Source organism: Eretmochelys imbricata, chromosome 2 (genome assembly GCF_965152235.1).
Source record: "Eretmochelys imbricata isolate rEreImb1 chromosome 2, rEreImb1.hap1, whole genome shotgun sequence".
NCBI classification, from domain to species: domain Eukaryota; kingdom Metazoa; phylum Chordata; order Testudines; family Cheloniidae; genus Eretmochelys; species Eretmochelys imbricata.
In genome coordinates, this window is record NC_135573.1 from 110,851,858 (window position 1) to 110,872,777 (window position 20,920).

Sequence of the window (20,920 nt, forward strand, 5' to 3'; positions counted from 1 at the left end):
GTAAACAGTGAGGTGACAAAATTTGCAGCTGATACAAAATTACTCAAGATAGTTAAATCCCAGGCAGACTGCGAAAAGCTACGAAGGGATCTCACAAATCTGGGTGACTGAGCAACAAAGTGGCAGATGAAATTCAATGTTGATAGAAGCAAAGTAATTCTTATTAGAAAACATAATCCCAACTGTACATACAAAATGATGGGGTCTAAATTAGCTGTTACCACTCAGTAAAGAGATCTTGGAGTCAGTGTTGATAGTTCTCTGCAAACATCTACTCAGTGTGCAGGGGCAGTCAAAAAAAGATGATAATGTTAGGAACCATTAGAAAAGGGATAGATAACAAGACAGAAAATATAATGCCTCTATATAAATCCATGGTACACCTACACTTAGAATATGCCGTGCAGATCCAGACACCCCATCTCAAAAAATATATATTGGAATTGGAAAATGTACAGAGAAGGGCAAGTAAAATGATTAGGGGTGTGGAACAGGTTCCATATGAGGAGAGATTAAAAAGACTGGGACTTTCTAGCTCGGAAAAGAGATAATTAAGGGATATGATAGAGGTCTATAAATTCTTGACTGGTGTGGAAAAAGTGAATAAAGAAATGCTATTTACTCCTTCACATAACACAAGAACCAGGAGGTCACCCAATGAAATCAGTAGGCAACAGGTTTAAAACAAACAAAAGGAAGTACTACTTCAAACAATGCACAGTCAACCAGTAGTACTCTCTGCCAGGGATGTTGTGAAGGCCAAAAGTATAACAGGGTTCAAAAAAGGTTTCAGAGTAACAGCCGTGTTAGTCTGTATTCGCAAAAAGAAAAGGAGTACTTGTGGCACCTTACAGACTAACCAATTTATTTGAGCATAAGCTTTCGTGAGCTACAGCTCACTTCATCGGATGCATCGAAAGCTTATGCTCAAATAAATTGGTTAGTCTCTAGGGTTCAAAAAAGAATTAGGTAAGTTCATGGAGGATAGGTCCATCAACGGCCATTAACCAGGATGGTCAGGAAGGCAACCCCATGCCCTAGGTATCCATAGCTTCTGACTGCCAGAAGTTGGGAGTGGATGATGGGGATGGATCACTCAATGATTACCTGTTCTGTTCATTCTCTCCGAGACATCTGGCATTGGCCACTGTCAGAAGACAGGATACTTGGCTATGTGGACCACTGGTCTGACCTAGTGTGGCCATTCTTATGTTGTATTAAAAAGCTACGTTTTTGAGGATGTAAGTTACGCTGACCTGGAGCTCTGTGCCAATCTTAAATTTTTGGCCATTCATTAATAGGGAACTTTGATGTTGTAAAACTGGGAAAACACAGGTGAGGAGTAGTAGGTTAATTTTTGGTGTTTTTCAGGTGTGTTGATATTTTCTAGGCCTTGTTTATTGAAACCAGGAATTCTGTGTAATAGTAAATTCCTTAAACTGTTCTTAGCTTTCAGTGTTTAACATGTCTTACCTACCATGCATGTAATATAATATGCTTTTAGATGCTAAATATATTTTATATATAAAATAGATCTGCTTAGACCTTGAACTGCAGATTTATTCTGTGACCGTCTTTAGAATGGCTTAGTTACTTTAACAAAGGGAACTGTATTTCTGTAAAGAAAAACTAGTGGCACGAAGTACCAAACCTGCTAGTTATTTGTTTTAAATCACACCATGTTTTCATGTAATGCGGATGAAGGTGTTGGCAATTGACATTTTAAAAGCGGTACTTTCAGATAAAGCCCTCACTGTTGGAACTGTACCCTCACCCCCAGTACTTGACATTCTGGACACTGGAAATTCCGTGTTTCATATTGGGCATGGTGGAGAAGGTAAAATTAATGAGATGTCAGTATTACATGTGATCACCCTTCCACAGCAAGCAATGCATGGTGGTGCCCAATGAAGAGGGGATCTAACTGTAAGAAGGATTCAAACTTTTCCTCATATTTTTATTCTCTCTAGATCTCCCCAGAGGTCTTATGCAAAGAGGGGATCAAGGTGCATCGTACTGTACAGCAGAGTGGGCAGTTTGTGGTCTGTTTTCCAGGATCCTTTGTGTCTAAAGTGTGTTGTGGCTACAGTGTTTCTGAAACAGTGCACTTTGCTACCACCCAGTGGACAAGTATGGGTTTTAAAACTGCCAAGGTAAGGTGAAATATGGGAGTTTAAAATGGGTTCATAACCCTGTCGATATCTTTAAAAAGTCAGCAAATCAAGCATTCCGGCATGCGTAGTACACAGTGATGTAACTCCAGAGGATTTGCAGATTATTTTAAAATATCTATTTCTGACATTTGTGGGACACTAAAATTATATCTTCACTCCAGAAAAGAATCCTAAATTAATATGTGGTAACCAAAGACTGTGTAGGTCTGAAAATGGCATAAGTTTAGTTTGGAGTTAGAGTTGTAGTCATTCACAAGGACACTTTGGAAAATTCCTAATGAGCTGTCAACAATATATTATATTATGCTTACTAGATTTGTTTCAGGCAACTTGTCCAAGGACAATTTGAATCTCAAATATAAAGATCTGATTAAAATATGGCTAATTTGGGGGATGAGGAGTAGGCAAAATCAATTAGTTTTTACAGCTACATTATGTCTGTCTGTCTGTCTGAGCGACCCTTTGTCAGCAACTAGCTGCTGATCTGATTTGACTTGAATTTAAAATTCTTAGGCAGACTGACCAACCCATCTGACCTGAAGCTGAAAGTAAAACTAGCTTCCTGCATCCTTTTCATACCTCTGAGTGACATGCCATTGAACTGCGGAAACAAATAGCTGACGTGCACGCCCAGCATGCTGCTTAGCTAAATTTCTCCTTGGCCTCCATGCAGTCAGTTTTGGGGGGCAAGAATGTTTTTTACTAATTACCTCCTTCCCTGAAATGCAACATCAGCTGCACATGTACTTTGGTGGCATTTACAGATAAGCCAGGACAGATTTTCATTTTCAGCCTCAAGTCAAATGGTCAGTACGCTCAGCATTTTTAATTTGAGAACAGCAGCATGACGATCAGACAGTAAGTTTCATTTGTCCAGACCAGGTTTGAGTTCTTTTGTGTTCTCGGTAAGTAGTATTCTTCCAAGTCTGTTTTACATTAAACAGATTTTTAAAGTAACATAGTGGTAAGATCAAAGCCGTGTTGCATTTTTTTGATGTGGATGGAATAGGATCCTGATTTTACCCTTTATATCCTTTAGTGACTGTTATAAACTCTACATACAAAGAGTCTTCCTAAGCGTGCGTTTGACTGTCAGTTGTGAAAGAGCCAGTGTCCTAAAGGATAGGGATTCTTACTTAGGGATGACTGAAAATCTCTGCTTGGTGTCCCAGAATCTGAAGAACAGTTTCTTTTGATTAACGAGATTGGCACTGGATGAATATAACTTGATTGAAAATTCAACAGATTCTAACTGTGATAACCTACCTTGGATTCTGATGTTATATCTTTCACAAGCTTTAAAAGAATCTAGATATATAGTTATATCAAAATATAACCTTGGCAACCTCTATTCCTCTTCTCTCTCCCCTCCCCCCCCCTTCAAACCATGCTACCTTCTCAACTCCCCTTTAAGCCCTGGAAATTCCTCCTTGGTTCCTTCACTTTGAGGAAAGATACTTTCAAAGACCGACTTTGTGCTTTTTAGAGCTCTGTTATGTAGGCATCCAAATTCCTCCTTCAGGTAGTTAATGATTTGACTGACAGCCATATGCATGTCTAGTCTTCTTACAATTCTGGACAATAACATTGATAGTTTGTCATCTGCTTTGATTACATGTTGACTTTGCTCTAATTATTAGCTGTTGTGATTTTATTTTATATGTATTGCACTGTATAGTGTTGCTCGCTTGTTCCATGTTATATTTTGGCTTGACTCCTCAGAGATTTCTTTTCTAAGGAAATCTGAAATTCCAGATTAGGAATTGGATTGTCATGTTTGACTAATCTGACTGCTGTTGTGAACCTGAGATAACAATCAGTGTCCTTCTCTGAACTAGCAGATTGCATTTAAGGAAATTTTGGCACAGACAGAGAAGAGTCTATTAGAAATTTTTGTCAGATGGGCTGACGAAGTATTTAAAGTCCAGCCCTTCATCTTGTAACATTCCTGTGTTGCAAACCACGCATTTTTGGGCTGATACTTCAGCAACGATCTGTGGAACTGTCATTCCATCAGACGCAGATCAATTACAACTTCTGATGGTTCTATCTTATCGTTCTCCTCTTTCCAATTTAAATGTAGCCTCCCAGACTGAGGCTACTGCAGTCTTACCCTTGAACCTGCCATTTTGAACCAACTACTACCTTTCCACTCAAATATGTTTCACAGGGTGAACAGATATTGCCAGTAGCTAAATAACAAAACATTTAATACTTTCTCCTCCAATGTCCAGCAGAGAAAAATCTGTCAGCTTCTCTGTCACCACAGAGAGGAACTCAATCAGCTCACGAAGGGTATGTCTACACTACAAGTGCCACAGTGGCACAGCTGCAGCATAACAGCTATGTCACTGTAGCCCAGACCCTTAGTGCTGGAAGGGGTTCTTCAGTCACTCAAGCAAATCCACCTACTTGAGAGGCAGTAGCTAGGTTGATGGAAGAATTCTTCTGTTGACTTAGCTGTGTTTACAGTGGGGTCAGCCTAGCTGCATCACAGAGGACGCAACATTTTTCACAGCCATGAGCTATGTGAATAGGCCTAAGAAAATCCAAGATGCATCTGAACGACCTATATGCCATTCCTACCCACCCACTCATCCCAACTGCACTTTGACTCCAGCACAGAGAACCTGGTTTAACAAACATTTTTCTCTTCACTTGCATTGTGTGACCATTTTGGCGTTTCCATGTTCACTTAAGATATCCCAGATAGTAAGTCTTACTTTAACCAGGCAATCTGCGATATTTGATCTGTCACAGAATGGTGCATTGTGGGGTACTTTCAGTGAGAGAGAAAGTACCAAGAGCATTTGCTTAGGAGGGTAGGACAGAGAAGGATAATTTTCAAAATGAAATTAACCTGTATTTTCTTATTGCCCCATAGATTGGCTAGTGATGACATTCAGAGAACAGGGTTTAATTCTAACAGGTTTTTTTTGACATTCAGCTAACAGGGTTTTAATTCTAACAGGTATTTTTGACATTCAGCTAACAGGGTTTAATTCTCTTTCCATTTTTGTTTTGCAGTCTCCTTTAAGCTATGCCTTCTTGGCCTAGATCATGCCAACTTTGTTACGGTATATCTTAAAAATGTTGTTCTGTCACTCTCTGTTTATGAAAGAGATTCTCTGAAGACAGTGAAAAACCCCCAAACATTCCCTTATTGCAAAATGGAAAAGGAAATTTGCCTGTACTGAGATACGGAAAAGATTTAGCCATCAAATGGCAACTTCCAATTAGCCTTCTGATCACAGATTCATCACAAGACATTCTCATACTCAGTAACATTAGAACTCCTGTCAACTTTGTGATTTGATATAGCACTCCTCTTCTACTTCTGGGGCAATTCTGCGCCCCCAAAAAATAAATAAATAAAAAATCTGCGCACAATACTTTCAAATTCTGCATATTTTATTTCTCAAAATAATCCCACCCGTTTCAATTCTTTTTGGTCATTTATTTCAAAATACCTTCAACTAGTATGTCTGTAACAATACAGACAATGAAAAAGATTCAAAAAATGTTTTTTGAGACATAGATTCTTTACTAGGCAAATTAATACAGAACTCTGGAGTAATGATTCATTTAAACTACAATACGGAACCATATTTCCTGCACCTCTCAGAAGCAAAGGCTTGGGGGAGTGAGATGTAAGGGAGAAGTTGAGGGAGAGGGAAGTATATTGCTGGGAAGGAGCCTGGGTGTGAAAAGTATGGAACAGGTTTTTTATCAGGGCAGAGAACGACTGTTAAGGAGCTTCCTGCATTCAGACCTTGGCTGAGGCCTCTCCCATTGGCTGAGGCACATCTGCCCCTGCATGCCCATATGTCTGTGCTCCCCATCCATGTGTCCCTCCACCCCCACTCAGACACCCATTCCCCCATCCCCATGTGTCCCTTCACCCCTTCCCCCTGTCCCCAAGTGTCTTTGTGCCCCCATTCAGCCACCCTCTTCCCCCTGTAGCTCTGCACCTCCCTCCCACTTTGCCCATGTGGCCCTGCACCTCCATTCCCATTCAGCCCCTGTCCCAGTCTGTCCTACCCCACTAGCTCCTATGAGCCCCCGTCTGACCCCCATCCCCATAGCCCCTGTCTCCTGGCCAGGCTGGCACTGCAAAGAAGGCAGGCTCTTTCTCTTCCCTAGCTGGTTGGGAGCTGCTGCTGTGCTCTACCACCACAGTGCCCTCTGGTGGGAAAAAGGCGGAACTGCAGAGCTTACTATCTGCTGGGAGCAGCTGCTGTGTTCTAGTGCCATAGTGTCCTCTGGTGGGCAAAAGGGGGAACAGCAGCAACATTCCAGAAGCTTCTTTCTGTGCAAAAAATTAAAAATATGCACAGCTCATTAATATATGCATGTGCAATGGTGGTACTCTTTGTTCATCATTCTGCTACCTACCTGACTTCCTATTCATTATTTTGTATTTATTATTTCTTAAATGCCAACAATATGTTTGATGCTGTAAGAGACTCAAAACTAAGCCAGACCCTGCCCAAAAAGACAGAAATGGGGAATACTGACCGTCCTGGGGAGCTCAAAGGAAGGAATATTTAAGTGATTGGTTTGGTTCACTTCTAGTCGACATTGCAGAACAAATGAGTCTTTAGGAGGGAATACAGAGAGGTTGTTGGCTTGATGAACCAATATGGATTATGCATTATTCTGTCATAGGGGTCCCAATCCAGATCCTAGTGAGGTCAATAAAAAGACTCCCATTGATTTCAGGAGGTAGTATTGTGATTTGTTTCTCTGTCTTTCTTTTCCTCAGTTTCTTGACATCTATACCTACTGTCCTTCCTGCTAATTGAATATGATTGTCTGTCTCTAAAAAGATGTGTGCTTGAAATATGGGGAAAGCCAGTTGGCACTGGAGTATCTGCCAAATATTTATTAAATATTTTATTTATCTGAATGAATTTGTCCTAGATGGACTTTGTCTGACGTACTTGTTTCAGTATTAGATTTCACAATAAAGTACTCATAAATTTAAGGAAAAAATCAGTAACAAAAGATCTTAGAAGACTGACTTCTTAGCTGTAAAGAGCATTATGTTTTACTGAGACTTTTCTTGTCTCAATGGCTTGTATTGGTGAGCATTAATTTGAAGGTATATAAAACTCTCTCTGTAGGGAACACACTCCATGGCACCTTTGTAGCACGTTTGTTTCTCTGCCTTAGCCAGGTTTAGGCTTCAGTGTTTTGTTCTGTCACATTGCTTAACCTAGATCAGATGCAGGAAGTCATAATTCACAGCTCTTTAACAGGAAACATATAGCTTTAAAAAAAGATAAAAATCTAACTTTGTTCTGCATTAAATTTATCCAAATTATTTTTTTCATTTAATTTTACTCAAGAACTAACTTGGAAATCTGTTAACTCAGGAAATGAAGCGACGACGTATAGCCAAACCGTTTTCAATGGAAAAGTTGCTGTATCAGATTGCAACGGCAGAAGCAAAAAAGGAAAATGGACCGACTCTCACTACAATATCAGCACTTCTTGGAGAGCTCAGGTAACAGAACAAGGAGTCTGTTTCACGTACCCTGTGTTTCACAGAGAAACTCTGAAGATGACACAGTTTAAGTAACAATCTGAGTCAAATCTAGCAGTCACTGACCCAGCAAACCTGCTTGAGTACAGCCAGGTGTAGAAGAAACTTCCTTGGCTGTATTTGATGCCAGAGTGCCAGTGGTTAGGATAACTTGCTGTAAAATAACATGCCTTTTGTAGCATCAAAGGGTTTCTATAGTACAGCTATAGAGTATTTTTACATAGGGCAAACCAAGAGCTTCTGTACTGGTGGCAATGTGTCATGCACTAGCAGTTGGATGGGAATAACTTCAAACTCCTTTTTTCTCCCGACAGTGATTAAGGAACCATACTTAGGGTTTCTCTTGAGGTAGGAAGGTTTACGAAGGGGGGAAAAGGAAACGTGATACCATGTCAGCTGGCTTCCGATGTAATGATCTTCTCTTTTGTTCCCTACCATGTAGCATCGCTACCTATCTTTCAAGTTTGTGACAACTGGGTAGTGCTGGTCGTAGTACATCGAGTAATCAAGATGTCTGGAATCTACAAATTGTATTTAACAAACTAATATTAATATGTCACTGGAAATTTTCCAGATTAAGGGGGAAAAAAAACCCCATACACAATTATTTGTATTAGTGTTCAGAGTGAATTACAAGAGGAAAATTTATTTTCAGGTGTGCTAGAACACGCTACCTGAAGCCAGTTCCCCAGTGGGACTAATAGCATCCACATGCATTTTTTTTTCCTTGAAGGGAAGAAAGTCTGCAATTGTGCAATGAGGAACAAAAATGTTAGTGCTTGCTGTTGAAATGCCATGTTGACTGTTATCAGAGTGGTTCTCAAACTTGTTCATATTCTGGATAACTTCTTGAGGTCGGGATCCTCTGGAGGATCTTGGTCATTCCTGTGCCTGCTTATGTGAAAAACAAAACAAAACTCTCGCAGCTCTGTTTAATCTGCAGCTGCGAGCAAGTTTCCCAGCCTGCGTAGACAGAGTAGCCCTACTTCTGCTTGAGCTAGCATGCTAAAGACAGCAGTGTGGATGTTGTGGCTCAGGCAGCAGCTTGGGCTCTCAAACCCACTTGATCCCCTGGGGCTGAGCTTGGGTTACTAGCCCGAGTCTCCGCTGGAGTTGCAACGTTCACAGTACTAGTCACAGCATGCCAGTTCAAGTGAAGCTAGCACAAATCTGTCTATCCAGCTGGGAGGCATGTTCCTAGCTCCAGTGTAGAAAAACCTAGCGTCTCCTGTTTGTCCTGGTTCTGGGCCTCTTGCTGCCTCCTCTGATTGCTCAATCTTCCCATTTGTTTAGCTTGGCCTCTGCCCCTTCCCCACCCCAATATCTTAGCTCTCTCTGAACCTGTGCTTAGTGTCTTCTCCCTCCCAGCTGCTAAGCTCATTCCAGACCTCCTCTCCTCACTCAAGCACAGCTCAGACCCACCCTCTGCTGTCTTCTAATGCCGCACAGCTCAGCGTAGGAGGTGTTGCACGCCTTCTTTTACACACAGTCTTCATTCCAAATGCGGTCTCCCTTCTCTTTCCCCTGGATGTACAGCAAGATCTTTGTCTTTCAGCACAAGAACTGGGCCTGCTCCCCCTTTCCTTCCTGAAGGGCTGGAGCTCCCTGGGTCATCTCCACCTCCTGGTGAAGGTAGCTATGCTGCTCCTCCTGGCAGTAGTGGCTCTTTCCTCATGGTGGCTCTTGGCAACTTCAGGAAGGGCAGGCATGTTAGCTGCTACTCCTGGCTCTTCACATGAGCCAGCAGCTCCCTTCTAGACTTTCAGGCAGTGCTCTGCTGTCTCAAGGATCTATGTATCGGTTTGAGAACCACTGGTTTGATACAATGGTTGCTGTTAAAATCTCTGACTGCAAAAGCACCTCCAGTCTTACTGTGATGTTGGCTGCATTTCCCGTACCAGGTCTAGGGAATAGCACCAACACTGAGATGACGCAAACGGTTTGGCTTTGTGTGATTAAGGTTTCAATGGCGATCATTGTATGAGATCTCCTGAGCATAGCTTTGCAGTGTTGCATGGGAGGTGCCAGCTTGCTAACTTCATAAAATATTCACAGGGACACAGAACTGAGGCAGCGGCGGCAGCTTTATGAGGCAGGCCTCCATTCTTCAGCCCGCTATGGGAGCCACGACAGCAGTAGCTCGGGGGTGGATGGAAAGAAAAAGCCTCGAAAGTGGTTGCAGTTAGAGACGTCGGAGAGGAGGTGTCAGATTTGCCAGCACCTATGTTACCTTTCTATGGTGAGGAAAACCCTTAGTATGCCTATAGCACTACTGACTCAGTAAACATTGCTTCAGCCTGGTTTCTATTAAACTGTAAGCGTTAGACAAACAGACACAATGGGCTTCTCTTCATGGTACATTAGTTTGCACTAGAGGGGTGCAAATTTTAGTGCACACTAGCATGTTGCATGCTAACTGGCCCATGTGGACCCTGCTGGTATGCGCTGAAAGTTCCCGACTGCACATTACTATAGTCCTGTTTCAAACACTACTGTGTTAACATGCATTATGGAACTTTTTGTCACTCCATCAGATTTGCCATGTACAAGTTAATGCACAACATGCCAGTGCGCCCTAGAATTTATATCGCTTGTGTGTGGACTAACACACAATGTAGCCCAGCAGCTGCAAAATCATACACTACAATACCAAGAGTCACACTCAAAAAAAGGTCTAGATTTCATTTTCCTAGAAAGAATTTGAATTGGGGGTTGCTAACTAATCCCTGGTGAACAAAGGGTAAACCTCAGCTCGGCTTCCTCCTCCTTGACTGAGTCAGCAAGAGAGGTTGACTATCTGTGTTAGGATAAAACTCAGTATTGCCAAGCAAGTATTCAAAAATCATGTGATTGGCTAAAAAAAACGAGGTTTTTAAAAAATAAATGTAGGGGTTTGGAGCCCTTAGGGTGCATTCATGTCACATTCTCAAGTTTTTCTCCGCAACTCCGAGAGCGATAAACTTAAGGTGGTGATGATGGTTTTTAAATTAAGCTGTGTTTCTCATGTAATCACCTGATTCCAGGAGGTAGGACTTAAAGAAAATCACTAAATAGTGCCAAACGTCCACACTATGGGTCCTAGGACTGGGCTGAACCCCAGATCTGAGCAAGTTTTCTGTTTCTCCTCCTTCCTTGTTTGGATTGGTTTCTTTGAAGGAAATTAAACAGCCTGTTGCTGTTAAAAATGAGCTTTCCTAGGCTGAACATGTTGGATTTTTAAACTCCCTCTGGACAAGGACTGGTTATGTCTGGTGGGCTAAACCGTGTTAAGCAGAGTTAGCCTGAACTGGCTTTATTCTGCTCTGAAAAATTACCATGCAAAAAATTACTCTCTCAGCAGATCTCCCATATTCCACCTCAGTAGCTCAGTTGAACAACAGAAATATATATTCTTTGGGTAGCACCTGTATAGCCAGTAATTCTGAGAGAGAGCGCGACTGATTAAACTCTTAATTCAGGGGTCAGCAACAGAATCTTTGTGAACTAAGTTCCAATTACAGGGCCAGAGTCTTGACTCATTTAAGCCAGTGAGGTTGTGTAAGTAAGGGAAGAGTTTGTCTTGCAGAATCTTTATTAATTTAATTAAGAACCCAGCTGATTTTCAGATGCCAGCAGGGCTAGCAGTTGTACAGTGATAGTTTTATTTTCAAACTGAGCAACTTCTATCTGAACTTGGAGAGAGACAGCAAATAGGGAACCCTAGGGTGCTGTTTTTTAGTTATTTTTCAGAGTAGAACCACAGTGTTTAAAAGCAGTCCCCAATTTTATCCCCATTCAAGACATGGTTTGAATTAATGGTAGAACTACTGTTCAAAGGAATTGCCTTGCAAGAAATTGTGACAATTAAATGTAAGATGCTGACAGAGCTGTGTACTCACAGTATATAGCTTGTGTCTGTTCATTATTACTGCTGGTTTTTTCTTATGTATATTATTTAGACTGCTAGTAGTATGCAAAATGCAGTAGGTACTTTTTCCTTCATCTTTAGCTCATCCCATCCTTCATATTAATCTCTTGCTTATCCTTCTGCCTCTGGCATGCAATATAGTAACGAAGGGCTGTGCTGCCCTCAGAGCCTTGTCAAGGCAGCTCAGCTCCTAACAGTATCTTAAAATTCTGTGGCACCTTTCATCCAGAGAGATTCCATAGAAACTTGCAACAATATCCTGTATTCAGCAATACCTCTGCCACCCCTGGGCAGAATACATCTGTAGTTTAACACCACAAAGCATTAGTATCCTAGGGTTTAAGATAGGACATGAACATTGCTGTATCCTGTTGGAACTGCAAGGGGAATTTAAGTAGCTTCAATGTAAACACACACTGGAATTTGTAAAGAATTTCATGGCAGCCCCCTCTTGGGAGAAGGGCTCTAGTGTAGCTAAACCCCTCAGATGGCCAGGTCTTCTGTTATGCTTCATCTCAAAGACTGGCACCTGCCACGGACCAGTATCCGTTAATGCTGAAATGGGGCACTGGGTGAGCAGGGCAGTTGAAGTGGAGGGGTCTCATTCAAACGCTGAGCAGGCCTTGGGTTATGATGAGCTCATATCTCAAGGTGGTTTAGCACCAGGTGCACCTGTGAACATTTTTTTTCTCAGCAGTGGATGCAGCAAATCACTCGGACTTGTATTCTTTCCCTGGAACCAGGGAGATTCATTAACCTCCTCGTCTTCTTACAGACCTGGTATTTGTCCACGATGATGGCTAAATACTCAAATAAATACTTAGTTGGGAAGGGAAGAGAAGAAAGTCAGCACAGACTTTGTCCTTGTATTAATTCGGCTATCCCACCTACTCCAGTCACTTAGCACAAGTTCTTCTAGTCTCCCTCTCTCCTCCTGCTCGCCACCCCAGAAAAAAACCCTATTTTGGGTATACCACGTGTGTGAGATGTGACTGTGATTTGAATCATATTAATGTTTTCTATCTGTATTTTTGTTAGGTCGTACAGGAGAATGAAAATGTTGTCTTCTGCCTGGAATGTGCCCTCCGGCATGTGGAAAAACAGAAGACGTGTCGGGGACTGAAAATGATGTATCGTTATGACGAGGTCTGTACAATATAGTTTGCATTCTTGAGGTTGGTGATGCCAGATGACCTCCAGAGTTGGATATTTGAGCCTAGACTTATTTCCTGGCTCCTGCCTAGTCTGACAGAGGCTCCAAGTACTCAGGAGAACTTGCATGCAATTTCTGGTACAGCAGGAATATGCTTATTGTTGGCATTTTGGCCATCAAAACACTATAAGTAAAAAGAGAAAATACAAGATCACATCAGTTAGGAGAGCTGTAAGTCGTCACCTATAAAGGCAGAGAGTATTCGGGGGCAGGTGTTTATTGGGTTGGGAACCTTGTAAATTATAATGTACTTTTGTTTGTCAGTTTACAGTAACTTCAATACAAGCTCTCACTAAATTAAAGTAAATTTTGACTTACCATGAGGCCAGCCTGAAACTTTACTGGTAATCTTGTAGTGTTGGTGGATGGAGTCACAGTAGTGATTTGAGGCAAATTAGAAACCAAATCAGCACAATGCGATTCAGTAGTTTAGGTGTGATCCTGGAGAACAGAAGATTAACAATGGCAGCAGCAGAGCAGAGAGGCTGCTGGACGGGGGGTGTGGGGGGTGTGTGTTTTGGGAGCTGTACTTGTTCACACATCAAGAAGTAGTAGTTTGTTGTTAGCAGGACCTGTGGGTGGCAGGAGCAGCTCTGTGTAATCAGTCTTTCAGTGTCTGAAGCATTTTGAGACTCTGACCTTTCAGCTGTTTCTAACACATGGCTAGGGCTGCAGATTCAGCACTGTGATGAAAATATCATGGGGTAGCGTAACTTCAAATATGAGTGAGTAATCCTGTCCCAATGAGGGGACTGGAGAGTGAGCCTGCTGTGGTGGTTCCTGACCTGTGGGTCTGGCCTCAGCTCCCCATTCCAGGCATTGCACCCTGGGGCGCAGTGCTACTCATGTCTCTTTCTTTAGTCTTGTTGCCAGATGCTCGACAAACTACTGTATTTATAGTTTGGCATTTTGTGCAGTGTCTCCTTTTTCATTTTCAGACTATTGTCTTTAAATTTGGTGAGCAGCTGAGCAGCCACTAGGATCATTTGAGAACCTTCTCAACCCTTACAGTTCTACGACTACTGAACAGAACATCCCTGCCAGGATTCTGTTAATAGGGTTGCTTTTAAAACTGGTATCTTAGGCAGCTGGGAAAAAAGATACTAACTCTGTTGTTTTTTCCCTCTCTGAACAGGAACAAATAATCAGTCTAGTCAATCTCTGTGGGAAAGTCTCTGGTAAAAATGGCAACATCGAGAACTGTATCAGCAAGCCTACACCAAAAAGAGGACCTCGTAAGAGAGCAACAGTCGACGTGCCATCATCTAGGCTTTCATCCTCCAGTTCATCCAAAAGTGCTTCAAGTTAATCCTGAAGATGCCAACACTCATTTTGTCGATTTATATATATTTTTTTGTAATTATTATACCATAGTTTGGAGTACTTGCTGTAGAATACAAGCTGTCTTTGCACTAGCTCTAAAGAAGATTTTCTTCTGGTTTTAGAGAACTAATTTTGTTTTAGCATTAAACTGTTGAATTTTTTTTGTACTTAGGATAGTTATATACAGCAGTCAAATTTTTTTAAACTGCTGTATGTTCACTGTTTTAAAACCGGCAAGGGGGCTGATAAAATATTAATTTGTACTGTCCCTATGGCTGAAAAAAGCCTTTTTTGGTAACTGTGAAAAAAGGCTTTTAACCCATTTTTGAATAGGTTAAAGTTTGATGTGTTTTATAATTTGTTCTCCAGTCATGTGAGCAGATTTTCTAGAGAGAAAAGGGATAGGAACAAAACTTGAAAGAAATTGCTTTACTTTTGGCTGTCTTTTATTCTGTCACAGGCAAGATGAGTTTTGTAATTTTTTAAATTGGAGAATACACACTTTCTTTGGGAGGTTATGGCAGCTGAAGATGGACTTTGTTTCCTAACCATAAGCAAAATGAGGAGATTCGGAGTAAATATGTTCTCTTTTACCAGCACATCACTATGCATCTGTTTGAGGGAGGGAGGGAGGGTGGGGGGGTGGGTGTGGGGGAGAGATGGAAAAAAAGACTGCCTGCCTTGAGGGAGTCAAATGAGGGAAAACTGTGCCTGATTTCATTAGGAAATCCATTCTGTTATTTTTTGGTGCTGTTGGCTACTTTATCAAAAACCCTTCAATAGCATCCTTTAAAAAATAAAAGTGATTGAAGCCATAAGTGCTTCTTTGTCATAGATGTGCAATCTTTCTAACATTCCATTTCCATTCCACTGCTGTTTTCCCCATCTCTACACAGTCAGCATTAATTTTTTGTTTTGAATTTTTCATTATATGATCACATTTAGAGCCACTAGCAGGTCTGCATATTTCTTTTGAATGTGAAAATGCATTTGCTCTCATCTTGTCTATTTTTTCTCTTCATAGTGTAACAAAAAAAAAATCACATCTTTTGTATATATGCCTGTAAATTGTTTTAAATACTTGAGCCTTTTCTTGGGGTGGGGGGTGGGGTGGTATAGAGACAAGATGAAGAAAAGCCTTACGTTTCACTTTCTTCATCGGTTGGATTGGATGCTTACAGGGTTTTTCTTGTAACATTTATAAGTGCTGCTTACATCACTGAACAACAACAAAAAATAATAATGGAGTAGCTGTTGCCCTTTTCTGGTTGTGTGTACAGTATGTGTGGAATAAAAAAGGGAAAATGTTTTCACAAACTGTTTTGTTTCATAATTGAATTCAACAATACCGTAGCTACCCATATTGCACTGAGCTTGCCAGTGGTGACTGTCAGGAAAGTCCTATAATACAATTTGTTGGTTGTTGTTGCAGAAGACTGAACTGTTTTGGAATATTTAACAATAACATAAACAGAGTCAAGTGTTTTTTAAATGTGGTTGTCTGGTTTTTATGGCCTTGCTGTGTACTTTTCCCTCTTGACAGTAAACTTCTGACAATGGCTTACAGTTTGACATTTAATTTATTAGCGCTGCTCTGCTCTCTTTCCTTGTAAGGAAAGACTTCATGTTGTTTATTGCCAGTTTTTGTTTACTTTTCAGGTTTGTACTACAAGGTTTAATAAAAACAAAACTTTTTTTGGACACTTTGTCTGTCTTCTGGGAGGTGAGTGAGTGAAATGAGCTATTTCTTTAAGAAGGGGTTAAACTTTTATTCTCATATTCATTAAATTGAAATAAGTTAACTTATCATGCAGAAGATTGTTTCCAGATTTAATTTCCACAGTGCTAAGACAGGAAACACTCTACCAAAAAGCAAGCAAAACAGCTGAATCCTTAGGAAACTGGCCAGTTCCCAGTGGGCTGGATGTGGGGACTACCTCTTTCCAAGCCACTAACTACCAGGAAGGAGAGTCTTTTGGAAGGTAATATCTGTCTGTTGCCAGTCACCTTTTATTTTTAGCTTCCTCAGGCTAGATTTCCCTGTCCCTCAGTGCAGGAGCAGCTTCATATTGATATGAGGCTTCTTAGGCCTCAAGGAGGGCAGATACACCCAGCTGTTTATGTGGACCTCATACAAACTTTGAGTTAAGTTACAGTGCAGTCATTTTTTTCCCCCTGTTATCAAGATGTGGTCAAACTGAAGTTACTGTAGAACAGCAGATTTAGCAAAAAAGCAAAAGCTGCATGCTTAGGTTTTCTAATCATTAAATGATTCTCCCAAAATACCCATTATAAAATGAACTTGCAGAAAAGGTTTTGGTATAAGTAGGAAGACAAGGCTGGGATAGAAATACTTTATTTAAAAAAAGGAGCATGCTTATAACAATGCTAAGATGGCTGCTCCAGCAGAAGGGTAAGATTTCAATGTGCAACTCCCATCCCTTGGTAAGTATTTATTTCATTTGTAGCTAAAGTTATCCTCAAATTCAAAACAGTGGGGGTGCGGATGCTGCCGCATCAATGTTTTAGGCAGTATGTAAGGTGAATCTTCTATATTCAGCTACATAGCTCAAACATGCAGATAAGGAACATTGTGAGATCAGTGTTAAGGAATTTAAAGATTAGTCAAAGTATGCAATCTCCCTGTTAGTTCTATATACAGTATATACAAAGCTTGACTGCTCCAAAAACCCTCAAAACTGTAATAAAGTGAGTGGTTTAGGCAATTAAAAAAAATATCCACGACTGGCAATATTATAGACTAATAATGATCTGGCTTTCATGATTAGTTAACTAATTTCTACACCATGGGTGAGTGCTTTGTTCATGTAAAAGTCAAACATTCTTAGAGGATATGGTGCTAGGATTCAAACAGTCTGAGAGTCACTTTCATCACTGACGTCTGAAGTACCTTTTCTTTCACTATTTACAGCAGCAAGGGCAGTATCCACTTGAACTTCCTCCTCATCAGACTGGATAACAGGAGACTCTCCTACTTCACTGGTATCCTGGCTGGCAGAGTCAGTCCAGATTGATGATGATGAAGACAATTTTTGCCTTAATTCAGACTGTCTTGGAACCTGAAGGCTTATTTCATTCTGACAGGTTTTGGATTCAGGCCCTTCAAAAAGTAAGGAAAGGAAAAAAAACAAACCCATTAAATCCATCTATTGAGCCGTAGTCTGTATGATATTGACGGGGGCTGATTATGCTGTTCTTAATGTTAAAATGGATCACTGTTCAGCAGGGTGGTTAACATGTCAGCCTGGATGTACTAGCACAGAGCCATTAATGCAATGACTGACAAGCCAACTGGTGGTCCACAACTGAGGCATTTTACACATCCACTCTATGGACTGCACTTCTCCATTTGTTTCCAGTGTACTTTAAGATAGAGAGTTTGGTCTGTAAAGCTCAAAGTGGTTTGAGTCCTAGCACCTTTAGAAATTAATTCTCCCCGTCTAAATCATGCAGATAATTTAGATCAAGTAGGGAGACTAAGCAAGAGTCACAGCTGAACTTTGTGCTGGTTGCTGGTGATGACCCTTCAATTCTCCCTGTAACGGTTAGTGATTCTGATATTTGCTTTGGTATATGTGACCAAAGCCAATTCAGATTTCTGCTTCTACTGCAAAACAATTTACTCACTGTTTGTATTGCATTAGCAGGAAGAGGCCACAACCAAGGGTTTATCTACACTGGAACACTAATTCTGAATAGCTTTGAAATGAATTAAAAGGGGCCTTAATTTGGTTTGAATGTCAAAACAGGAGTTTAATGCAGTTTATATTCACAGCTTTAGTTCATTCAGATTAGCTTTTTTGAGTATTCCTGTGTAGCCCAAACCTAGGATGAGAGCCTCCTTATACTAAAGACAGTCTCTGCCCCAAAATGCTCATAAGACAAAGGATGAAAGAAAGACCGTAGTATTCACACATAGGGAATTAAGATTCATCCACGGTGTCAGAGGAAGTCTTTGAGATCTGGGTTTGATTACCAGCTTTGCCAGTCTCATGCTTAACAAAGCTATCCTTCCTCTCCACCCCTTCCTACAGAGAGGGGTTTTTTGAGCTGACAATTTTTAAAGTCTGCAGCAGAATTTCACCATTTAATACTTCAAGCTCCCCAAGGTAAAGCCTTAGCTGCAGTTATCTGTAAGTCTCCAGTAGATGGTTAAGGACAACTCAGTAAGTTAAATAAGAAAAGAGGGATAGAACAAGGAAGGTTGACAGATAGTTATTGTGGAAGAGCTCTCTTCCAAGGGGCAAGAGGAGGGTTGTAGGATGGGAAGTGTTGCTTGGGGGCTAAAGTACATGATTAGGCTCTCCAAATTTTAATGTAATAGTGTATGTTGGTCCCAAGCAACACTCTAAAGGGAGGTGGAAGAGAGAGAGGAGAAGTGCTGTTAATTGTTTTGTCACATGTCTGAGTCAATCTCCCATTGTCCTCAAATAATGCTCTGTGTTTTACGGGAACGTTTTAGTATAACCCACTTAACAGTAACTGAACTGCAAACCCATGAGTTTGTTTTACTTTTTGGAATGAAGTGGACTAGTACAGCAAAACTAATCTTCTAAAGCAGGAGTTCTCCAACTTCATGGCACCGCCCCTTCTGACAACAAAAATTACTACATGAACCTGAGCCCTGCCACCTTGCATGGGGGGCCAAAGTGGAAACCCAAGGGCTACAGCCCTGGGCAGAGGCAGAGAGCCTGTAACCTGAGCCCTGCTACCCAAGGCTTTGGCTTTGACCACAGGCCCCAGCAACTCTAACACCAGCCCTGCTGACCCTATTAAAATGGAGCTGGGGGCCCCTGAGACCTGCTGTTCTAAAGCTGTACACAAATGCACTTTCCTCCTGTACATAGCCAAATTTCCCATAGCTGTAACTCAAATCAGAGGTAGCAAGGACCAAAAAAGTAATGAAAACATGTTAACCAAGACAAAATCATCCAGTTAGTACATGTGTATTTTGTAGTAGAAGAGGGGAAAAATTCAGTGTCCAACTAGTTCAAATACAAAAGCAAAACACACCCCCACCCCCTACATGTAAAATTCCATACAGACAGACAATTCTGGAAGGAAGGAAGGAATTAATTATAGGAGATGGTAGAATGAGGACTTTAGTTTAAAATGGTGCAGTGTGCTCACATTCCAAGGCTAGAAAGTGTCCTTCCACATATTGCTCAAGCTCAGTAGGCACTAAACTGCTCTAAGGTTGATTCTTGCTGTCTCAGCTAGTCTCACAGAATTAAGTTAACACAACCAAAGAATAAGAAAATACATTACATAACAGTAGCACGAGGAGGCTGCAACAGAGAAGTGGAGTCTATTTTGCTAGGCACTAGGGCAGAGACTGTCTCTCTGTACAAAAAGCTTGCACTCCAGACAAAGGGTGGGAAGGGAAATGGTGGCACAAAGAGGGGAAGTGACTTATCACAAAGCAGGTCAATGGCAGACCCAAGAATAGAACCCAGATCTCTATAGTCCCAGGCCAATATCCTATCCCTTAGACCACGCTGCCTCTCCATGCAATATAATTTTGCTTATTTGTCTGTGCACAAGCTGACTTAGGAAGCTAATAACTGAATATGTAAAGAAAAACTGGAAAAATTTGCACTCAGTATGCACTAAGTTCTGGAACAGGCTCCTAACAGAACTCGTGCGGGCAAACAATTTAGTTTTAAGAGAGCATGTAGCCCATCAAGCTAGCTTTAGCATTTTAGTTTGCTTATCAGTAACACAAAGAACCTACAGGTTGCATCCTATAAGGCATTAGCTGAGGCCTATGAACTCTGGCACAGATATGTGGCCAAAAGGTCAGCTTGAGTTTTGGGGAATTGGGAATAGTGTGCTTAAGGGGGAGATTCTGTACAAAACAATACCAGGTAACTACAGGAACAATGAACTTGGCTATTTTATTATAGATACCTTGGCAGATGCTTAACCACAAACTTGCCTTGGTAACAAATTGATGTATATGTCAATAAGCTAAAATCATTAATATACTAACTAACCTATAGGATAAGGCAGGTGAGGAAGTTAAACATTAACAAGGAAGATGGACATTTGTATGAATATTTATGACAGACCTTAGGCCCTCTAATAGGCCAGACTACGCTGTCAGGCAGAATCTGTACCATGGGACTCATTTGCCATGCCAGGGACACAGCAGGACCACCAAATCCCCAAGAAAGGGGGTGAGTATATGCGAGGAATGGTACAAGATACTAGTTTAACTCTATTTTTGCCACCTTTTATGTGGTTTGGAGCATGCATGTCTTTCCTAATTGTGTTAAAATAAGTGGTTAAAGCTTTGCGTTGCCCTCCACGTGAGTGTCATCATTGTTCACACAGATTCCCAACCAGCTATTGAATTTGATAAACTTGATTCTGGGACTAGAGTTCTACCACCCCCAGCTCTTCTAATTGGAAACCAATAATAGAATCAGTAACCCCTAAAGACAAATGTATGAGTGCAATTGTAGGACAGGGTAGTTTGGGATGATGGGGGGCAGGGCTCAGCAGCCCTGAGGGTTCCTTTGCTTCTGGTTTGTCTGATGTTGGGTGTCTGGTTCTTGCTCCTATGCTCAGAATCTAACTGATCGCTCTATGTGGGAGTCAAGAAGGAATTTCTGCACCTTCCAGGGATACAAAATGTGTTAGTGGATCATCTCAGCAGATCCTTCTCCAACCACAAATGGTCCATTTGCCTGGATATTGTGAGAGACTTTTTCCAGAGGAGGGGAACTCTA

General features: G+C 41.2%; 2 protein-coding genes across 6 annotated transcripts in view; one reads left to right on the forward strand and one right to left on the reverse strand.

The window, feature by feature from the left end:
• The window catches only part of JARID2 (jumonji and AT-rich interaction domain containing 2), a 307,425-nt gene extending 292,640 nt beyond the window's left edge, over positions 1-14,785 (forward strand). The window contains exons 14-18 of the mRNA XM_077810603.1: positions 1,971-2,153; positions 7,553-7,683; positions 9,778-9,961; positions 12,668-12,775; positions 13,978-14,785. Of these exons, the coding sequence (XP_077666729.1) occupies positions 1,971-2,153; positions 7,553-7,683; positions 9,778-9,961; positions 12,668-12,775; positions 13,978-14,151 (780 nt within the window). The 3' untranslated portion in view covers positions 14,152-14,785. The remainder of the gene's footprint in view (positions 1-1,970; positions 2,154-7,552; positions 7,684-9,777; positions 9,962-12,667; positions 12,776-13,977) is intronic.
• The window catches only part of DTNBP1 (dystrobrevin binding protein 1), a 191,520-nt gene continuing 176,853 nt past the window's right edge, over positions 6,254-20,920 (reverse strand). Inside the window, exons 10-11 of one of the 5 annotated variants that reach the window (XM_077810604.1) lie at positions 17,077-17,286; positions 6,254-6,483 (exon numbers count right to left, since the gene is read on the reverse strand). In XM_077810604.1, coding sequence (XP_077666730.1) covers positions 6,419-6,483; positions 17,077-17,286 — 275 coding nt within the window. In that variant the 3' untranslated portion in view covers positions 6,254-6,418. Of the gene's footprint in view, positions 6,484-9,956; positions 12,967-13,248; positions 13,284-13,907; positions 13,931-15,646; positions 17,287-20,920 lie in introns of those variants that run through there. The other 4 variants (XM_077810607.1, XM_077810606.1, XM_077810609.1 and 1 more) reach the window with 4 other exon arrangements.